Raw genomic sequence first — 22,452 nt, 5'->3', positions numbered from 1 at the left:
TATAAATGTAGTTAACGCACCCAAAGGCATTCCAAAAAAAAAACCGCTATTGTTTGGGGGGGAAAAAAAAGCTATAGTGAAAAAACATTTTCAAAAGTATAAAGAAATATTTAAGAGCTGCTCAACCTTGAAATTTCCAGGAACACACAGTGTCATAAAGTCCTCAGTCAAAACAATACAACAAGCAGTGGAGGAATCAGCATTGAAATTAATCACCTGCCCATTAACTGCTAAGCTGTGGGAAATTTAATCACAATAGATGAAGGGTGATTTCTACCAAGAGATCCATTCATCAAAACAATAGCCAACATCTTAACACTTGAAATAAGTCTCAAATCATCTCCAGAGTAAACATTTCCAACTTTGGTTAAAAGCAGCAGCTGCTTCCTAAAAGAAAACTACAAATGAACTGTCACAGCCCCTATGGGGCCAGGGAAGACCACACTCCAGGGGATCCTTGATTCCCACACAAACTCTTCAAGGCTTGGAACTTCCCCTTTAAAGATGGGGCTTCCCTGGTGGTCCACAGGTTAAGAATTCACCTTACAGTTCGATCTCTGGTCCAGGAAGATGTCACATGTCCTGGGGCAACTAAGCCAGGGGCCCTAGAGCCCAGGCTCCAAAGCCAGAGAAGCCATCGCAGCGAGAGACCCCTGCACAGACCCGAGGAGTATTGCCCCTGCTCACTGGCTACTCGTCCTGCGGGGGCTTCTGTCCTTAGTTATGCAAAATTCTGTGATTTGTGCCTCAGACCTCTGGCAAGGGAGGGGGCGGTTGTAGAATCTAGAGTCGAATTGTGCCAAAAGGCAGTTTTATCTCCCATTGTTATTTGTGCCATCAGACGGTATCAGTTCCCATAACCGGTAAGAAAAACACCTGCGCGCCATTGCCATGAGCGCCTCCGCCAGGGAGACGCGCAAACCTGGAGAGGAGCGAACAGAAAGCAAAACCAACCGCGGTCAAGGAGGGAACAAGGTTTTCATTTTATTCAGATGCCCACAGTGGATCAGTCTCCAGCATCATTTCATCTTGAGATTGGTTCCGGTGAAAAAACGTCCTACCAGGTGTCCATCCTAAGAATCGCAGGCCTTTGGCCCGGCTGGTCGCCCAGGAAACGCACAGGCAAGCAGCCCTGCGTGGTCCTTGGTCCTTCCCCGCAGCCCAGCGCGCACCGGGGGCGCCCGCCGGCCCCGGGGGGCCCTCCGAGCGTCCCCGCGGTCAGCGCTGCCCTCCCTCCCGCCCGTGTGCCCTCGGGCCACGGAAGGGACTCAGGCGGGAGAGATGTGCCCGAAGCCAGGCGCCTTGATACTGGTGATGTCGTTCTTCCGGTAGAAGTCGGCCTTCACGTGGCCCGCGCGGCCATGGTCCCGGTTCAGAGGCTCCACGGGCTGGTGGATGCGCCAGCCGTAGACGGAAGACGACAGCACCCCCACCGGCCGCTCGCGCTCCTGTAGGAAGGGAGTAGAGCGTTCTCACCTGTCCGCGCCGGCATGTCCCCACACCCGCCTCCGCCTCCACCGGGCTGCTCGGTGCAGAAGAAACCTACAAATAAACCATCACAACCCCTTAGGGGCCGGTCAAGACCACACTGACGCGAAGGCGGGAGGAGAAGGCGCCGACAGAGGATGAGGTGGTTGGATGGCATCACCAACTCAGTGGACATGAGTTTGGGTAAACTCCGGGAGCTGGTGATGGACAGGGAGGCCTGGCCTGCTGCAGTCCATGGGGTCTCAAAGAGTCGGACAGGGCTGGGCACCTGAACTGAACTGATGCCACTGGCAGGGGTGGGATGGTGGTTCTCTTCAACCAGGTCAGATCCTGTCCCCTCTGCTCCGGGCCACCAGTGTCCTCAAGACGTTCAGAGGACAGTCCAAGATCTTGCAGGGGGCGCCAGGTACCCACTGCCTTCAGGATCGCGTTCCTCCTCCGTCTCCTCCCTTCTCCCTGCTGCTCCTCCCGCCTGTCTTCTGTTCCCCTCCTTCCTTCTCCCAGACACACATCTCCCCAACTCCATCTCCCCAGCCCCCATCACATCCCCAGACCTCCTCATCCCTATCATTGTCCCCATCCCCTTAAAAGGCTGTATCTCTTTGCATATCACTTATCACTCACCTGGAATTCAGTTCATCATTTACTGGGTTTTTATTCTTCTGTCTCCTCATGGGAATTTCAGCTCTATGAGGGCAGACAATCCTCCTTCATTCCCTTTATACTCAGTGGCATATGGGAGGTGCTCAAGATGTCTGACTGACTTTAAGTCATGCCAGGCATGTACACTTGTGAGAAAACTGAAAGTGAAGTCGCTCAGTCATGTCTGAGTCTTTGCGACCCCATGGACTGTAGCCTACCAGGCTCCTCTGTCCATGGGATTTTCTAGACAAGAATACTGGAGTGGGTTGCCATTTCCTTCTCCAGGAGATCTTCCCGACCCAAGCATTGAATCTGGGTCTCCCTCATTACAGGCAGACACTTTACCATCTGAGCCACCAGGGAAGTCCGTACTTAACGAGAGAAAAGCACAAACTTCACTACTAACTGCGAATGAATTAACACAGACCAAAAACAACAGACTTATTGGAAAAGACCCTGATGCTGGGAAAGACTGAGGGAGGGCTCCAGGAGATGGGGGCAAGAGAGGATGAGATGGTTGGATGGCATCAGCGACTCAATGGACATGAGTCTGAACAAGCTCCCGGAGATAGTGAAGGACAAGGAAGTGCTGTCCATGGGGGTTGCAAAGAGTGGGACGTGACTTAGCCACTGAATAACAACAACACAGCAGAAAAACTGTTCTTGTCTGTGACTTAAGCAGTGATACCTCTTAGCACTTCTGTCATTTAATTTCACGTCAATTACAAGTTTCATGGAAACTGACATGGCAACATTCTAAAACATAACAGCCAGCAGGCAAAAATCCTCTGATCCAAAAAGCAATCCCACCAGAAGCTCTTACATGCTGATTTCTGTGTATTGTACAAAGATGATGATATTAATGCAGCACATGAATTTAAATAAACATACTGTCCTCGCGTCAGATTTTACGGAGACAATGTTCCAGTGTGAAAGGGGGGTCGAACCCAGTGGGCAGATGGTCCTGGCCCTACCAAGGGGACGCTCAGCCTCCTCCTCCTTCCCCCACCCCAGGCATCTGCTGTGAGCCTGACCTTCTCACCCTGGAAGTCTGGTTCCCTTGGTTGGTCGCCACCCACCCTGTCAGCTGCTTCCAGAAAACTATTCAGATAATAGAGGAACTGAGCCATATGTGGTGCATATAGCGACCCAGTAACTCGGGATAAATAACCTCTCTTGTCCATGTGTTTCATTCCTGGAAGGCCAGGGCCCCTGGAACCGTGATACCAGGCCTCAGAGCTTCAGCAAAAACCTGTTCATCTGTCGGAAAGAACTTCTGAGTTTTGCTGTCATGGAATTGTTAAATTCTATAGGACTGGGGCGGGCTTTCCTGGTAGCTCGGACAGTAAAGAATCTGTCTGCAATACAGTTTGATCCCTGGGTTGGGAAGATCCCCTGGAGAAGGGAATGGCAACCCGCTCCAGTGAATGGAGAATTCCAAGGACAGAGGAGCCTGGCAGGCTACAGTCCATGGGGTTGCAAAGAGTCGGGTACGACTTGACACTTTCACTCTCACAGGACTGAACAGTCACAAAAATGAACAGTTTAACAGGACAGAACCAAGTTACAGCGACAGCAGCTTGGTCGTCTCTTCCCGGCACAGGAAGACAGGAGAGTTTCGTGCAGCTGAACTCGATGGTAAACAAACACTCACACAGCGAATCTGTTCACACCCGGCGACACCCTCTTGCTGTTACCTCCTCATTAATGTGGAGTCCCAGGCCTTTGGCGTGTTCTCTGTCATCTCGGTGTAAGTTCTGATTATAACCTGGGTCCCTCTTAAAAACACAGTCATACAGGGAAATGATTCCAGTCTGGGAATAAAGAGAGAAAGCAAGCCATGGGTTTATTCAGGGGCTGAGTCGTGGAAGTTTCAGGGGGCTTGAAAGGCCTGAACCCTCCCTGATGGAGGGTAGAGGTAACATATAGAGATTCCCCATGGCAACAAACGTGTATCGGGAAGGTCATCGTGTGGGCAGTGATGGGAGCAGGGAGGCCAGGCCCCTGGCCTCAACGGGGCCCCAACGGGGCATAGATGTTTCCAGGGGCCCTTTTTCTCCACTTGTCATAGACCCCTTCTTCCCAGAAGAGGCTCCTCACTCTCCCTGACTCCATCCTGGAGTTCAAACCTTAATATGTTTGATATCTGTGTTTTCTCCTTCATTTCTGCTTCTTTTGAATTTCTCAAATTTTCTCTAATAGGCTTGTACAACTTTGAAAAGCGAACAATCTCTGAATTCTAGGACAATATATCCAAAGAGATGTTCTCCTCCTTCAGAGAGACAGAAATATTTTCTTTAATCATATATAGCAGCTATAAAAACTGTAATTCATATATGCATGAACATAGATATATGTATTTGGTATATGTTATATATACATGTAAAATATTCATGTATTTTATACATACAGAAAACATATGTATAAAACACACACACACATAGAGCTCTGATGTGTTAGAAAACAATCCTGTTAACAGAGCTACCATCTGTAACATCTCCATAATTTTAATCCCCAATTTTTCTTACTACAAAAATAAAACTGCCTCATTTGGTATCTAGTAAAAGAAGAAATCCATGTGTTAGCCGATCTCTAATTTCCACCTTGTAAGTCAGGCCTGTCATTTATGTTCCTCCAGCCAAGTGCTCACAAAGATCTATGTAGTCAAAGCTATGGTTTCCAGTAGTCATGTACGGATGTGAGAGTTAGACCATTAAGAAAGCTGAGCACTGAAGAATTGATGCTTTCAAATTGTGGTGCTGGAGAAGACTCCTGAGAGTCCCTTGGAAAGTAAGGAGATCAAACCAGTCAATTCTAAAGGAAATCAACTCTGAATATTCATTGGGAGGACTGATGCTGAAGCTGAAACTCCAATACTTTGTCCACCTGAAGTGAAGAACTGACTCACTGGGAAAGACCCTGATGCTGGGAAAGATTGAAGGCGGGAGAAGGGGACGACAGAGGATGAGATGGTTAGATAGCATCACCAACTCAATGGACATGAGTTTGAACAAACCCCAGGAGATAGTGAAAGACAGGGAAGCCTGGTGTGCTGCAGTCCATGGGGTCAGAGTCAGACATGACTTAGTGACTTAATAACTACAAAACCAACTGCCACTGGCTTTGAATCCTCCAGCAGTGAACACAGACTGGCCATCTCACTGGAATTGGGATCACAGGGTCTGGAACCTGAGCCTGCTTGTTTTTTTGCCCATCTTTCATGCTAGAATGACCCCTTCCAACTGCAGGACACGAAGCTAGAAGGTCACAGTGAAAAGGATGCACGATGTGTGCACCATCTGCTGGAAATCACATCCCGCAGACTCTCAGTGTGGGAACTCAGGGCTTCCAGCAACAGAGGAAATGGCTGGAGTGTGACGTAGCTTCAGCCCAGCCTTGAAAACGCCTTCACACATCATCCATCCTGTGCAGGACATCTGGCTCTTGCTCAGGAGGGTCTGAAGATAACCCAGACATGGCTGCCGTCCTGGTGCCACTGCTACGGAGCCCAAACTTGCTCTGCTTGAAGCACAATAGGCCAATGAATCCAAGAGATGGGTGTTGTGGCAACAAGTTAGCCAGCTGACCTAAGAGATGGCAAACTAATATCTTAAAATAACCATCTCATCAGGGTCTAGATGCCAGGTTCTTTTATACAACAGAGACTGGAGGAGGGCAGCGTGGGGCGGGGTGACAAAGTAAACAAAGTAAAAAGGCCATTAATCTTACAACTATCTCCTAGAATGGCAAGCCTCAGGCAGAGGATGTGTTAATTTCTTCCTTCCTGCCATCCACAGGTGGACAGGGTCTTGAACAAAGGCACTTTTTCTCAACAGTCAGGCAGAAGGGCAGGGCCCTCTGAGGCAGGCCACAGATTATAATAACAGAAGCAACAGAGAGCCCATCAACACAGTTCCAACATGGAGCCATTATTGGCTCTTTCCTGCAACACCATTAACCATCTAGTCAGGAAAACAAGGCTGTCTTTTAGAAACATTATTTTCAGGTTCTTCCAAAATTTCAGAGACATCATGTACAAGACATTGAATCAGTGATGCTGGAGTGCTGACCTGCGTGCCTTCCGAGTCACTCCATGTGCTAGAGGGGGAGCTGTGACTGCTCAATCTGTGCCCAGTGGGCATGGAATGAGGTCACCTTGCAGGAGCTTCTTCTTGGCACCTCCTTGTCTCTCCCACTCAGCTGCTGGGTCCGTGCATGTACTTGTTTGGTCGGCCCTGCCTTTCACCCCTCCTAAAGGCAACCTACAACCTCCTGAAGGTAAGCTTGTACTCAGTTCAGTTCAGTCGCTCAGTTGTGTCTGACTCTTTGCAACCCCATGGACTGAAGCATGCCAGGCTTCCCTGTCCATCACCAACTCCCGGAGCTTGCTCAAACTCATGTACATCGAGTCAGTGATGCCACCCAACCATCTCATCCTCTGTCATCCCCTTCTCCTCCTGCCTTCAATCTTCCCCAGCATCAGGGTCTTTTCCAATGAGTCAATTTTTCACAGCAGGTGGCCAAAGTATTGGAGTTTCAGCTTCAGCATCAGTCCTTCCAATGAATATTCAGGACTGATTTCCTTTAGGACGGACTGGTTGGATTGCCTTACAGTTCAAGGGATTCTCAAGAGTCTTCTCCAACACGACAGTTCAAAAGCATCAATTCTTCAGCGCTCAGCTTTCTTTATAGTCTAACTCTCATATCCATACATGACCATGTCAAGTGGCATGTAGGATCTTATTTCCCTGACCAGGGACTGAACCCCTGCCCCCTGCTTTGGAAGCACAGAGTCTTAACCACTGGACCACCGGGGAAGTCCAACCTTGTACTCACACAGATAAAAAAGCCAAAGACCCAAATCTATGGAGAGGTGATCCATTATTCAGATTTTGGTACCATGAACATTGGCTAGCTGTTTGGGGGAAAAAGAAACTTAGGTCTTCATATCACACTACAGGCAAAAGTAAACTCAGGATGGATTAGTGAAATAGCTGAAAAGAAAAGCCATAAGGGGCCTCCTAGGCATAAAAGCAAAAGGGGAACTACCACAAAGAGAATACGCATCACTCTGACCATGTAAAATTAGATATTTGCTTATCACATAAAATTCAAACTTTATAAACCTTTAGGAAATGATAGAGAAACCTCAGTATATTTTTATAGGCTTTTTTTTTTTTTTTGCCACAAAGCATGGCATGTTGAATCTCTATTCCCCGACCAGGGATTGAACCCACACCCTCCTGCATTAGAAGTGTGGAGTCAATCACTGGGCCTCCAGGGAAGCCCAAAATCTCAGTTATCTTTAACATCAATGAGTAAGATGTCCACAGAAGCAGAAGCTAGTGGGGTTGGCTGGGTGCTCGCTTCTAGCCTAGAGAGATTAAGGAAATCTTGCAGCATTTTTTTTTTTTTTTTTAAATAATCACCAGGCCAGTGGGCCCTGCAGAAATACATCAGAGGCTCAAGCATGCCTGCCAACCACTCTGCTGGGATGGTGGGAGGCAGGTTCTCCAAACAAGCATGCCCGCCTTCTGTAAGGGAGCTACTGCAATGTGGACCATTCCCTTTAGGGTTCAGAGCTACAGGCCAGCCCCAGCAGAAGCCCAAAGGCAGACACAAACAGTAATTTGAAATTCCATCACCTCCATTTACACAGTAATACAATCTGGGCTCTTGGTCATAATCTAGATGTCTCATCGTCACTGGAATCTCTCCAGGCCCAGCTGACCCGTGAAACGGGTGTGTTTCAGGGAGAACCTACAGTGGCAACCAAATGACCTGTCTCCCTAGGACTGAGCACCTGCTGGTGGCCATGGGTGCCCCCTTCTGCACCCGGAGAACCTCAGCCAGAGAGGAGGTGACCAGTGGGGATCCTAGGGGCCATCTCCTCTAGGGCTGTGGATTTTATTATGCCCGGTGCCTCCTCCCAATCTTGGCAGCTCTCCTCCTCCCAGAAGGTACACAAATTCTCACACAAATAGTTGGGGTTAGATTCGGAGCAAACTGAAATGCAAGTCTTTTATTTTCCCCTCCCTTTCAGACCATTCTGAATGTAAATGCACTCTCCATTGAAACTTTAAACCAGATCAGCTCTGCAAAGAAGAAACAAGAGAAAGGAAACAAACATATTTTTCCATTGTGGCAAGGGTACTGCTGAGTGCCCACGAAACCTTTCTTCTTCCAGCACAAACAGAAGACTGCAATTTCCAGTTTCCATCATAATTATCCAGGGCAGGTGGGATACAGCTCTGGCCAGGGAATGAGGGTGAAATCAGTGGACACAACCATCTAGGCCTAGTCCCCAAGAAACTCTCCTGCAGGCCTCCACACTCTCTCACCCTGCTCTTTGTTGTTGTTCGGTCGCTAAGTCATGTCTGACTCTTTACGACCCCATGGATTGCAGCACGCCAGGCTTCCCTGTCCTTCACCATCTCCCAGAGTTTGCTCAAACTCGTGTCCATTCTGTCAGTGATGCCATCCAACCATCTCATCCTCTGTTGTCATCACCTTCTCCTCCTGCCCTCAATGTTTCCCAGCATCAGGGGCTTTTCCAATAAGTCATCTCTTCGTATCAGGTGGACAAAGTATTGGAGCTTCAGCATCAGTCCTTCCAATGAATATTCAGGGTTGAATTTCTTTAGGAGTGACTGGCTTGATCTTCGTGCGGTCCAAGGGACTCTCAAGAGTCTTCTCCAGCACCATAGCTTGAAAGCATCAATTCTCACCTTGCTCAATGGCCAGCAAATTAAAGGATCCAGGGAAGAACTACCAAACCCCAAAGTTTCCTAGGCCTTGGCAATAACGGAGCAACTAAAATGGAGAAGCCTAGTTTCCCAAGTCACTGCGTTCAGAAGAGCTGCCCAGGAGAAACATACATGTTGGGCTATATTTCATTATGTTTATATGTTTAAGGCCAGTGGTGGGCTTGTGTTAACAACCTGCTCTCTGGAGGAAAAAGAAAACCATTTTGAAGCATTTGATCATTTCTGTGGTGTTAGCACACCCATCGTGGCAATTTCAGGCTTTTACCTGAATGCAGAGTCCAGAAGAAATGCTAAAATCCCCCTTTGTCAGTATGATCAGGCTCTGACACACCACTAGTTAAGACTCAGGGTTTGGAGTCCATTTGTCTGCACAGCACGTCCCAGCCCACCTTGACTAAGAAGGTTATCACGGGGCTACACTCAGCTCCTCTCCTCATGGACCATAGTACTGCTACCTGTCACCTGCAGGCTTTCAGACTGTCTGGCTTCCCAGAGCTGTGCGACCTACTTTCAAAACCGAAAATTCCCAAGGTGACCGAGAGTAGTTTTGATTCTTAAGAGCTTCATTTTCCCTTCTGATACTTTCAGCACTTCTCCTTGGGAGTTAGGCAGTAGACGAAGCTTAAGGAGGATGTTTTCATTAATTTTAACATTATTCAGAATTCTATATCTCAGAAGAACTGGAGCTCATCAAGGACATAACCTTAACATTTTTAAAAGGACAATACTCAACTATCTCTGGTTCCTGGCAAAGACTATTTCCTCTCTGGTGTGTTAAGATCCCAAGTTGGGGAAATTTTCACAACTTTCCAAATAATCTGAATATTTTGTCAACTTAACAAGAGTGGAGCCAGCTGCCTTCTCTCTTCCACTGATATCAGCTCCCCATTCATCCTCCCATCACCCCCCACCCCCACCTGCAGCAATTCACATCCAGGAAGAAAAAGTCATTATATGGGCTGAAACCTGAATCTAATCTTACACATGTCTCTTGGTTAAATATATTGGGGAAAGTGCTGTTTGCCTGTAATGCAGGAGACCCAGGTTCAATCCCTGGGCCAGGAACACCTGCTGAAGGAAATGGCAGCCACTCCAGTATTCTTGCCTGGAAAACCCCATGGACAGAGGGGCCTGTGGGCTATAGTTCATGAGGTCACAACTGAGTGACGAACACTTTTCATGTATTATTTGATTGTTGTACTTCTTAAAATGGGATGATTTTGAAAGAGTCTGAGATGTAGTGTTAAATGAAAAGAGTGTGCTGCAAGTATATACACATAGTTGTGTGATCATGTGCGAACATATTAAGAAGTTCGAGGCACATGATCACATTCATAAACACACATGGAAAGGTCTTCACCATGTGTTCACATGGCGGTCATGACTGGTAGGAATACTTCTTCCCCCTTCCCAGTGCTTCCTTCCAGAAGAAGGACTTCCACTAGAAGGACACACATGACCCCTCAGCTCACTCCATCCTCCTTCCTCGGTGACCTGCCCCTTCCTAAGCTGCAGGAAGACACTCCGCCCCACCCCTCCAGGCCCTAAGTTTCCTGGGACAGATCACTGAACAGAGCTAGTGCAGCCCGCCCAGGCAGAGAGAGGCAACCACAGTCCACTCCCAATTCTGGTCCCCTAGGAGAAGAGCAAGGTCAAGGATAACCCAAACAGCAGATAATCCAAAAGGAAACCTCTGTTTAGTCTAAGAGGCTAAGCTTGTCAACTGGTGACTTGTCACTTTGTTTAAAAAGATCTGCATCTGTTTATTCATCCTTACTGATTCATCAGCAGGTTTTTACGACACACGAACTATGAGACCGTGGACATTCTTTCAGTTGTTGAGGACACAGGAGGCATACAAATAAATCCCTGCCCTCCAATTTTAATAGGAGAGGGAAAAAAACCAACAGGATAACCAAGGGAAATATTTAGTAGGTCAGATAGTAGTAGATGCCAAGCAGAAAATCGGGCAGGAGTGGGAACGGAAATGTGTCTTGCAGGGGGCATACTTGCATTTGGCTAGTACACTCTGAGACTGGATGGCGTGTGGGTGTGAGAGTCCGCTGGAAAACGGAGAGAAACCTGTCTAAATTTTAAAGGCGGGCCAGCAACAGAACTGGAGCTCAGCTTCCCCAGGTGTGGCAGGTGTGTGTGGTGCCCAAAGGCTCCTCCACTCAGGAGGGGCTCCTGGAGCTGAGATTGAACACCTCCTGCATCCTGGACGCTGGCACGGGCCCTTCAGAGATGCCCCTTAGCTCCTCTGTGCGGTCAAACCCATCATCTTTTTTACCAAGTCGTTGGCCGCACTTGGCAAAGGGAAATTTGGTATCAGGAGGGCAAAGAAACAACACTCAACCCCTTGCCTCTGTGTGTCTCCCACAAACCAGCAAGGAAAATTGGCTAATCCCACCAAAACCAAGATAGGGCTTTCTGAGCAAAGCTTCTCTCACAACAGAGCTGTCCACAATTCACATTAGCATGACAGAAAGCGTATTCTAACACTGCCTAAGGTTTTTTTTTTCTCAATGCAGCTCTTAGACTTTGAAAAATTTAATCAAAACCTTCATGAAAGGTCATTCTCCTCTGACTTAGCCTTTGTATTTCAGGGGCTGAAATGTGGCTGAGGCGGAAGAAGAAAAGTCATTTAAAAATACCATTGAACTGAACCTATGGGGAAGGCACACACTGCCAGAGGCCCCTTCGGGAGCGGGACAGGAGTTGATAGCGTTTTTGCTGGCAGCTTTAGAGGGTAAAGCTGTCTTAAGATCTGTGACACTGAAAATCAAAGTGTTAGCTGCTCAGTCGGTCAGACTCTTTGCAATACCATGGACTGTAGCCTGCTAGGCTCCTCTGTCCATGGCATTCTCCAGGCAATACCGGAGTAGGTGGCTATTTCCTTCTCCAGGGGGTCTTCCCGACCCAGGGATCGAACCCGGGTCTCCTGCGTGGCAGGCAGATTCTTGACCTCCTGAGCCACGGGCTTTGAATAAGTGTGCTGTTATCAGAGCTTTGACTTTGAGCTCCCACAGGGGAGATGCCTTAGAATTTAGGAACCAATAGATTGACACATTGACACTCAGACTACCTGCCTCACCTGTGTTAATTTCCAACTGTCAACAAGGGTGGAGGATAAAAGACAGGCCCCAAGACCCAATCTTCAATGAAAGGAAACTAATCATCACTAAGATGAACAAATAAAAATGATAAGAAGAAGAAGAGGCCTGCTCACACTGAGCTTACCATGTGCCACTTTCTACCCGTTAATTACATTAATTTTCATAAGAGCTCCATGCAGTTGGTTCTTTTGAGCTCTGATTCAGAGACAGGCAAGGTGTGACGGAGTGGTTGCTCTGTGACTTGAACTAATTAACAAGGAGTCAGTAGTTTACCCAGCTCTTCCCGGGTGGCTCAGACAGTAAACAATCTGCCTGCAATGTGGGAGACCTGGGTTCGATCCCTGGGTCAGGAAGATCCCCTGGAGGAGGGCATGGCAACCCACTCCAGTATTCTCGCCTGGAGAATCCCATGGATAGAAGAGCCTGGAGGGCTACAGTCCATGGGGTCGCAAAGAGTCGGACACGACTGAGTGACTCACACACACACAGTAATTTTACCCAGGACTCCTGAGCCTGTGCTCCTAAGGAACGAACCAGTGAGGGTGACACAGAGAAACTGACTTAAGAGCTAGCTTCTCAGCGTTTCTTCTCAGCTTTGAGTGAAGCTTGGAATTATTTACAAAGAATTTAGGGGCAGCGGAGTCCCCCTGTGATACACAGTTCATCCTCTTTAGTCCAAATGCTCTTAAGGTCAGAGGATCAGCTTCTGGAGTCCTGCAGCTGATTAAACACCACTTCACACAAGGACTTCATTATCATTGGGAGCTGGCTTGCGAATGGACTTTGAAATGTCTGTTGTTGTTCTTGCCACCTTGAAGGCCTTTTATTTAAGTGTTAACCTTTCTCCTGCATCATTTTTTTTTTTTTCTCCTATGACACTAAAGGCTTCAGGACTTGAATTTGCCTATGACCCCAGCGATCAACTGTACTGAGTTTTTTGTGTTCTTTTTCCTTACAATCGATTTGCATTACTTTGCTAAGGCCCATTTCTACCTTCCCCGGGCAGTAAGACATCAGACCAGATGATGGAAGTGTTTTCTGTAAAGTGACAGACAATCACTGGGACAGACTTTGCCTGTCCCACTGTCTTGGTTGCAGCTCCTTAACTCTGCGAGGTTGCCATTGACAATACTAAACACATGAGCCCGTGACTGTGTTTTAATAAAGCTTTCTTAAAGCAGGTGGCGGGGCGTATTTGAACTTCACTTCGCGCTCACTTTTGATCTCCTTCCAGGCACGGGAGACCTGGTCTGGTCACTTTGGGCATCTCTCTGCTGCCTGGTTGACCTGGCCCCAGAAAGGAGGAACCATGTGTCTGACTGGTGAATTCAGGAAGAATAAGCCGAGTCAGCCAAGCCTGCTGCAGTCAGATCCCAGAGCATCGCCCAGCAGCGGACCGCAGCTCCCAACCTTCCTGGGCACCCAGTCAGCTTGCTGCTCCGGTAGAAGCAGTAGGGACCTGGCGACTCCCTTTGCTTCCCCAGAGAGCACTCAGCCCTAACCCACCCCCAAAAGGCTCGGAACGCTGGCTGAACGTTCCGGCCTACCCCACATCCACAGGTCCAGATCCCCCCAACTCCTCTTCCAGGCGCACTTTACTCCTTCCCCTACCCCCCCCCCCCCACTTCATGGCAAATAGATGGGGAAACAATGGAAACAGTGAGAGACTTTATCTTCTTGGGCTTCAAAATCCCTGCACATGGTGACTGCAGCCATGCAATTAAAAGACACTTGCTCCTTGGAAGACCAACCTAGATAGCATATTAAAAAGCAGAGACATTAGTTTGACAACAAAGGTCCATCTATGGTTTTTCCAGTAGTCATCTATGGATGTGAGAGCTAGACCATAAAGAAAAAATTGATGCTTTTGAGCTTTGGTGTTGGAGAAGACTCTTGAGAGTCCCCTGGACTGCAAGGAGATCCAACAGTCAATCCTAAAGGAAATCAGCCCTGAATAGTCATTGGAAGGACTGCTGCTGAAGCTGGATCTCCAATACTTTGGATGTGAAGAGCCTACTCATTGGAAAAGACCCTGATGCTGGGAAAGATTGAGGGCAGGAGAAGGGGATGACAGAGGATGAGATAGTGGGATGGCATCAACGACTCAATGGCCATGAGTTTGAGTAAACTCCGGGAGTTGGTGATGGACAGGGAGGCCTGGCGTGCTGCAGTCCATGGGGTGGCAAAGAGTCGGACATGACTGAGCGACTGAACTGAACTGAACCCACCCCCACCCCCCACCCCCACGGCTCCGCCCCTGCCCAGCCCCTGGGTGGCTGGGCGCGGGGGTGTGCCTTACTTTGGTGGTCTTAGCAGTGGTTCTCTGGGGGCTAAGAGCCCCCGAGAGAGGCTTCTCTACTACCTTCCCACGCCTGTGACCCTGACGCCCCCCTCCACCATGAACCTCTCACAGGCTGTGCTGCTCAAGCCCACCCCAGCCCATTTGTGCAGCCACGTCCGCAGACTCCTAACCTGACATTGCAGCCCTGCCCCTCGGACAGTTCACTCTCCGTAGGGTAGCCCCGCCCCGCCCTGCGTCCCCGCCCCCCAGAAACCCTCGCCCGCAGTGTAATCCTGCCCCCAGCATCCTCCCTCGCAGTGTTCGGTTCAGTTCAGTCTCTCAGTCGTGTCCGACTCTTTGAGACCCCATGGACTGCAGCACACACCACGCTTCCCTGTCCATCACCAACTCCCAGAGCCTACTCAAACTTTTGTCCATTGAGTCGGTGATGCCATCCAACCATCTCATCCTCTGTGGTCCCCTTCTTCTCCCGCCTTCAATGTTTCCCAGCATCAGGGTCTTTTCCAACGAGTCAGTTCTTCGCATCAGGGGGCCGAAGTACTGGAGTTTCAGCTTCAGCATCAGTCCTTCCAATGAACATTCAGGACTGATCTCCTTTAGGATGGACTGGTTGGATCTCCTTGCCGTCTAAGGGACTCTCAAGAGTCTTCTGCAACACCACAATTCAAAAGCATCAATTCTTCGGTGCTCAGCCATCTTTATGGTCCAGCTCCCACATCCATACCTGACGACCGGAAAAACTATAGCTTTGACTAGACGAACCTTTATTCATCAAACAAATGTCTCTGTGTAGCCTCGCCCCATTGCTTCCCCCTCTGATCCCCCTCCCCCAGACTCTTCCCGTGGGGTGCAGCTCTCCCAGAGCCCTTCCCCTCAGTGAAACACCGCCCCCATCTCATTCCCTGGAAGTGCAGCCCGCCCCAAACACGCCCCCTGGGTCCCACCCAGGCAGTGTAACCCCGCCCCTATTCTCCCCTGACCCGGGTTACGTCCCAGGACTTGCAGTCCCGCCCCCATCACCCTCCGGCCCCTTCCCCTCCACGCAGCCCCGCCCTTGACCCCCAGCCCCCACCAGCGTCCAGTCCTCCGGCCCGGCCGTCCAGCAACCAGCCCCCCGGCCCCGCCCACCCCACGCCGGCTCACCCGGCCCTGGCGGTAGTAGTAGCTGTGCTCCTTGGGGTCCTGGCGCCGCGGAGGGACGTAGCTGAAGGCGGACAGCGCCGAGATGGGCAGCGGCCGGGGCTTGCCCCGCAGCGCGGAGGCCGTGATCTCCTCCTCCTCGTCCTCCATTTGGCCGCCAGCTCCGCCCGCCCGCCGAGGGCCTGGGTGCAGCCCTCCCGCCTGGGGCTGCCAGGCGCCGGCGTTCTGCTGCTGCCGGGAAACGGCGGCCGCGCCGCGAGAGTCTGGGCGGAGCGGGGCGAGGGCGGGGCCGACCCCGCCCCCATGCCCTGGAAACTCCGCCCCCCGCTCCTTCTACGGACGTCGGGGAGTCCCAGCTGCTGAAGCCGCTGCTGGGGTCCGCGGCGGGGAGGCGCCTCTGAGATGCGCGCTTCCCGGCCTGCACACCTTTCTGCGCGCAGTCTGTCCCATCACTGAGACCGTGTCGGTTGGGCAATTGATGACCTTGCACCTCCTGTGTGCCGGCGCCTGGGATGAGCCTGGAACCAAGTGGACTGTCCGCCGGGCTCTGACAGCCTGACAAGTGATTCAAGAGGGTCTGGAGCAGCGCCGCCGCAGAGGCGCACCTGTAGTTTAAAACTTTCTGGAAACCACACTCCCACTCTTCCCTAGGCAGCCGCGTGTGAGCTCAGTCGTGTCCGACTCTTTGTGTCCCTGTGGACTGTAGCCAGCCAGGCTCCTCTGTCCGTGGGATTCTCCAGGCAGGAATACCGGAGTAGGTTGCCATTTCCTCCTCCAGGGGATCCTCCTGACTCAGGGATCGAACCTGCATCTCTCGTGTCTCCTGCATTGTCAGGTGAATTCTTTACCACAGGCCGCCTGGGGAGCTTTTAAGTACAGAGGAGACCAATGTTAGGGAAATCATTCTTGTCTATTTTTTTTAAGTTTTTTTTTTTTTTTTTCTGGGTGCGGACCATTTTTAAAAATCTTTGTGGAATCTGTTACAATATTGCTTCTGTTTTTTGGATTTGAGGGGATCTTCCCCACCCAGTGGATAAGGAAATGGCAACCCACTCCAGTACTCTTGCCTGGAAAATCCCATGGACAGAGGAGCATGGTAGGTTCCTACAGTCCATGGGGTTGCAAAGAGTCAGACAGGACTGAGCGACTTCACTCACTCACTCATTCCCCACCCAGGGATCGAACCCTCCTTTCTTGTGTCTCCAGCTTTGGCAGGTGAGTTCTTTACCACCAGCGTCCCCTGGGAAGCCCTAGGCAAGGGGTCCTAGTAAAATCACCAGGAGAGAGGGAAAAAAAAAAGGTCTTATAATCAAGTACCTCTCCCAACCTCTCAAACCTCTTTTAAAGATCGGACACAGGAGGTCAGCTAATGGTCAGGAGCCTTCACAGCCTTGCATAGGTGATCTGGTAACACACTTTGTGAAACAGGAGCAGTTGACACCAGTTATCTTGAGAACTCAGCTGAAACTGAGACCGAAATCATTTTGTTGAAAAATCCGTTTGTGCAGCTGTGTGGAGATGCATCAGTTAGCTTCAGCTTCCCCTCGGATCTCTTCTGTGCTAAGCTGTAGAGGGCGCTGCTGCATACACTCACCCTCTGATGGCTGAGTCTGGCACACAGTAGGTGCTCACTCCACAGGTACTTGGTGATTCAGTAGAGAAATACAGTTGGCATACTGGCTTGGGTTCCTTCTAAAGGTGAGCCTGGCACAAGAACTTGGATCTGTTGTTGTTCAGTTGTGTCTGACTCTTTACAACCCCATGGACTGCAGCATGCCAGGCCTCTCTGACCCTAACCATCTCCTGCAGTTTGCCCAAGTTCATGTCCATTGAATTGCCCTCCTGTCTTCCCCAGTAGCATATTAGACACCTTCTGACCTGGGGGGCGGGGCTCATCTTTCGGTGTCATATCTTTTTGTCTTTTTATACTGTTCATGGGGTTCTCACAGACAAAATACTGGAGTGGTTTGCCATCCCCTCCTCCAGGGGACCACGTTTTGTCAGGGTCTCCACTGTGACCCGTCCGTCTTGGGTGGCCATGCATGGCATACCTCATACCTTCATTGAGTTATGATAGCTTATGGTAAACGATGTCAGATTCATGATCTCTGAAGAAGATTTAGCTTCGGGACCAGGTCCCAGGCTTGACCACTCAAGAGCTTTTGTGTAGCAGAGTTTTATTAAAGTATGAAATGGACAGGGAAATCTTCTGACACAGACATCAGAAGGGGGGCGGAGAGTGCCCCCCTCGCTAGTGTTAGCAAGGGAGTTATATCCTTTTTCAATTGGTTATTAAAATAAATCAAAAGAATGTCTCAAGGTTGTAAAAATCTTACTAGACCCACTCCCACAGTTTACATTTTAAGATGGCAGGATTAGAACTAACAATAGAAAGATCTCACCAGACCCACTCCCATAATATACATTTTAAGATAACAGGATTAATCAGAAGGTTTTCAAGAAGGAGAAACTGTCCTCAAACAGGATACATTGTTGTTAGATAATCCTCCATACAAAGTTTAAGCTGAGTTGTTTTTTGCTGTGTAATCATCAACTCCAGGATTAAAGAAAAAAAAAAAACATTTTATGTGACTAAGACTAATGTGTCTTTTTCTCCTCCTTGACAATTTCAGACCCCTCTCTCCTCCTCGGGGGACCCTGGACTTCTTATCAACCTACCTAGGAATTGACTCTTTCAGTTACACAAGCCCCTTCTCCATGACAAGGCAGTGATCCATGAAGGGGAAGGACTTGGATGCTCTTGCTTTATTTGAGAAGTAATTCCAGGGATCAGGGGCAAGGCGCCAGAGGAGTGAGGGCAGCAGGAAAGTTCATATAAGGCTGAATTCTCAAGGTCACTCCTCAGGGCAACTGGGGCTCGACCTTGCCCAGGACTCTGTGAGGAGCGTGGAGCAGCATCTCAGAATCACCTGCAGTTCACCATGGAGGCACCTTTTATTTCTCATTCCCCGTCCTCCTGGGGTGAGACTTCCTTCCTCATTGCTCACTCGCGACCTTGTGTGACCCTAGCCCAGAGCTGCCTTGGCGCCCCTGTGGTCTACCTGGTGTCAGAGAAGCCTGGGGGCCTGACTGTGCAAGCCCCCAGCATCACTCGAGGTGTAATGTGCAGTCAGGGAGTGGTGCAGCCCTGTGGAATGGCCACCACCCCGGGGGTGAGTTCACATCCTGCAGGGCTGGAACCGGAGGTGGGGGAACAGCAGACAAGATGAACTTTGCTGGTTTCAATTACTAAGAGATTTTAGTTCCTTTTTAAAACATACTTTCCTATACGATCCTATTACATATCCCAGGTACGTGAGTGGAATACAAGGTCAAAAAGTCTAATGTATTAATGTCCCTTGTGTCTGTGACTTGTACTTGCTAAGTCCTATGCGAGGGAAAGGAAGGATAAAGGAACAAAAGCCCTACTTTTAAAATAAGTGGGATAGTAGTACCCACAAGCAAGCTGAGCATGAGTAACTCTGCAGGTTAGATAGCTGTGTTGCAGTTGACAGCCTCGGTAATCTGGGGGGCTATTGTTCACTGTTCAGTCGTGTCCGACTCTTTGCAACCCCATGAACTGCAGCACGCCAGGCTTCCCTGTCCTTCACTATCTCCCAGAGTTTATTCAAACTCATGTCCATTGAGTCAGTGATGCCATCCAACCATCTCATCCTCTGCTGCCCTCTTCTCCTCCTGCCCTCAAACTATCCCAGTCTCAGGGTCTTTTCCAATGAGTTTTGGAGCTTCAGCTTCAGCATCAGTCCTTCTGATGAATATTCAGGGTTGATTGCCTTTAGGATTGACTGGGACGTCTGCTCTCCAAATCCCATTCCACCATCACAGAATCTACACCGGTGCCCAGAGCGGACGCTGGGTGGTGAATTTGCTCTGGTCTGGTTAAAACTTACTGTTTAGGCAGCCTGCTCTGCGGGGCCACCAGGACCTCAGCTGCCTGCAACTCCCCACTGGGTCTGTGTATTCAGCAAATTTAGTTTGTTATGAACTCAAGGGATATGGCAGAACGCTCCTGCCACACATGTTCCAAATGTTTGACAGAATAAAATTGTAACCTTGGCTCCATCAACAGGAGCCACAGCCCATCCTCCAGATCATCTTCAGCAGATGTAGGGTATGGGCAATGATGTGTGGTGGGATAACAAGCCTTGATCTTATTCGATACCTCCTCCCTGGTAAAGAGGCCAGGTCAATTCACTTCCCTGTAGGATACTGCCAGTAGACTTAGAAAACAAGTTTGTCATCAGGTTTTTCCTGGAGGCTGACTCGTTCAATTGATGGAGTCCCTATGAGTCCCTTTAAGCATCAAACTTACATTTCAAGGCATTTAAGTGTAAATTTAATTGTGATTTGTTCCCCTTGTTGATTTTGAAATCAAAATGAATGTGATTTCATAGCTGTCCCAAATGAAAAATCCCCAATACCTGTGACTCTAGCAGTGAGCAGGACCGCCTGTCAGAACCAGGCTCCTTAAAGAGGGCTGACCCCAGGGCTGAGACAGAAGAGGTGACTGAGCCTGGGAAGTCCTCTTCTGCCAAGAAATTTTCAAAAGCGAGTATGTCCAGGTCAAAAGGATAGACAGATCGACATGAAGGGTATTCCACTGTGGCAGGGAGGAAGCCAGTGCTGACTCTATGTTAGAAACTGTTTCTTTGACTTGCTTTTATTATTGTGAGTAAAAGTCGCTCAGTCGTGTCTGACTCTTTGGGACCCCATGGACTATATGGTCCATGGAATTCTCCAGGCCAGAATACTGGAGTGGATGGCCTGTCCCTTCTCCAGAGGATCTTCCCAACCCAGAGATTGAACCCAGGTCTCTTGCATTGCAGGCAGATTCTTTCCCTGCTGAGCCACAAGGGAAGCCCTTTTTAAATTAGTATTATTTATTATTATAATCATATTCAATGGCTTGCCTGGAGGACCCTGCCCCTCTGCTTGACTGTAGACTTAAGTGCCTTTGTTCAGCTTAAGGAGAGATAACTTGTCCCTGCCCACCTGTGAATAGAAGAGATTAACACACCCTTCTGAAGGCTGGATGTTCCCTTGGAGATGTTTTACAAGACTGAAGACCCATTCACTTTATTTCCCCACTGCATCTTCCTCTCTATCTGCCTTTTGACTTCAGTTCCTCCTTGCTTCTTTCTTTCTGATCTATAAAACAACCTGGCATCCAGGCTCCAATAAGATGGTTATCTTGAGGCGCTAGCCTGCCATCTTGAGAGTCTGCCGACTCCCAGATTAAAGTCTCTTCCTTGCCTGACCACCTCGTCTCTCAGCTTCACTGGCCCATCGTGTGGCGAGCAGAATGAGCTTGGACTCTGTAACACCACCAGTCTAAAATACAAGGTAAACATCCAAAAGATGACTGTGACAGACTGAAGCACATCAAGTATATAAAACGTCATGAATTCACAGATAGCCTAAAACAAACAACAACAAACAAAAAACTGACCAGAAGCGCAGCTCTTTATTCTAAAACCTGACAAAAGGAAAGACACATTTATCTTGTTTTTTCTGTTTAATTCATCATTTAAAAATTTTTATTGGAGTGTAGTTGACGTAAGATGTGTTAGTTTCTGCTGTCTAGTGAAGTGAATCATTTATACATGTATCCATATGTATACATATTATCTACTCTTTTTTAGATTCTTTTCCCATATGGGTCATTACAGAGGATCGAGAAGAGTTGCCTGTGTGAAATGAAATGTTTTCTGCTTTATGCTCTACCAGTAAACAAGCCTTTTCCAAATGCAAATTTCTGAGCCCAGGTGAAAAACACAGCCAGCTATTTGGAAGCCATTAACTACTTTCCTCCCTGGTAAGCGCTGAGGAACTGGGGGATATTTACAGGCAGCCATTCACCACATTCGCCTTCTCTTACAGTCCACAAGGAATTAGTGTGTGAACAATAAAGAAAGCAGGACTGGCCCCAGATAGCTAGAGGCTTATGAAAGAAATGATTTCAGCAAGTCCAGATGCTTGCATTTTCCCATACATAGAAGATCGCTAAATCTCTTCATGTAGGAGATTTTGTTTTCTTTTGATTAACAGTAATCTTCATATATTCAGATTACCTGCCCCTGGCTGCAAAATTGTATATAGCTTGACTCCTCCCCCGCCTCCTCGGAGTCAGCTCTCTTGGGGTCACCTGAGATCCTGTCTCCCGGACTCAAGTCCTAATATTCCCACTGAATAAAACCTCTCAATTTTGAGGTTGTGTGTATTATTTTTAGTCGACACCTGCATTATACAGTAGGTTATCAATTTTTATATATAGTAGTGGTATGTATATGTCAATCCCAATCGCCCAATTTATCCCTCCTTCCCTTTCCCCCGGTAACATAAGTTTGTGTATAAACCTTATTTTGTGCTTAGTCATTCAGTCTTGTCCAACTTTTTGTGACCATGTGGACTGTAGCCTGCCACGCTCCTCTGTCCATGGGGATGCTCCAGGCAAGAATACTGGAGTGGGTAGCCCTTCCCTTCTCCAGGGGATCTTCCCAATCCAGGGATTGAACCCAGGTTTCCGCATTGCAGGTGGATTCTTCACCGTCTAGCCACCAGGGGAGCCCAAACCTTATTTTCAGTTCAGTTCAGTTGCTCAGTCGTGTCCAACTCTTTGTGACCCCATGAACCGCAGCACGCCAGGCCTCCCTGTCCATCACCAACTCCCAGAGTCCACCCAAACCCATGTCCATTGAGTTGGTGTTGCCGTCCAACCATCTCATCCTCTGTCGTCCCCTTCTCCTCCTGCCCTCAGTCTTTCCCAGCATCAGGGTCTTTTCCAATGAGTCAGCTCTCTGCATCAGGTGGCCAATGTATTGGAGTTTCAGCTTCAGCATCAGTCCTTCCAATGAACACCCAGGACTGATCTCCTTTAGGAGGGACTGGTTGGATCTCCTTGCAGTCCAAGGGACTCTCAAGAGTCTTCTCCAACACCACAGTTCAAAAGCATCAATTCTTCGGCGGTCAGCTTTCT

At 48.9% G+C, this 22,452-nt stretch overlaps 1 protein-coding gene across 1 annotated transcript; it reads right to left on the bottom strand.

The window, feature by feature from the left end:
* Positions 1–959: 959 nt before the first annotated feature.
* CFAP90 (cilia and flagella associated protein 90) lies at positions 960–15,695 on the bottom strand. Its single transcript, XM_061129711.1, has 3 exons — positions 15,459–15,695; positions 3,828–3,944; positions 960–1,448 (listed from the first exon to the last, which is right to left on the bottom strand). The coding sequence occupies exons 1-3, from the start codon at positions 15,603–15,605 to the stop codon at positions 1,269–1,271; spliced, it is 444 nt and encodes a 147-aa protein (XP_060985694.1). The 5' UTR covers positions 15,606–15,695; the 3' UTR covers positions 960–1,268.
* Between the last annotated feature and the right edge of the window lie 6,757 nt (positions 15,696–22,452).

The sequence above is a fragment of the Dama dama genome, chromosome 25 (assembly GCF_033118175.1).
Source record: "Dama dama isolate Ldn47 chromosome 25, ASM3311817v1, whole genome shotgun sequence".
Lineage (NCBI taxonomy): Eukaryota > Metazoa > Chordata > Mammalia > Artiodactyla > Cervidae > Dama > Dama dama.
The sequence above is the reverse complement of the archived record's forward strand: the minus strand, read 5'-3'. Positions and strand labels throughout refer to the sequence as shown.

What these genes read in the sequence shown, in the direction of transcription:
- CFAP90 (XM_061129711.1), bottom strand. Translation starts at nt 15,605, where the DNA reads ATGGAGGACGAGGAGGAGGAGATCACGGCCTCCGCGCTGCGGGGCAAG. An exon ending in ACTACTACCGCCAGGGCCGG is followed by an intron (nt 3,945 to 15,458) that starts GTGAGCCGGCGT and finishes CTTTATTCCCAG; the next exon opens with ACTGGAATCATTTCCCTGTA. An exon ending in GACTCCACATTAATGAGGAG is followed by an intron (nt 1,449 to 3,827) that starts GTAACAGCAAGA and finishes CCCTTCCTACAG; the next exon opens with GAGCGCGAGCGGCCGGTGGG.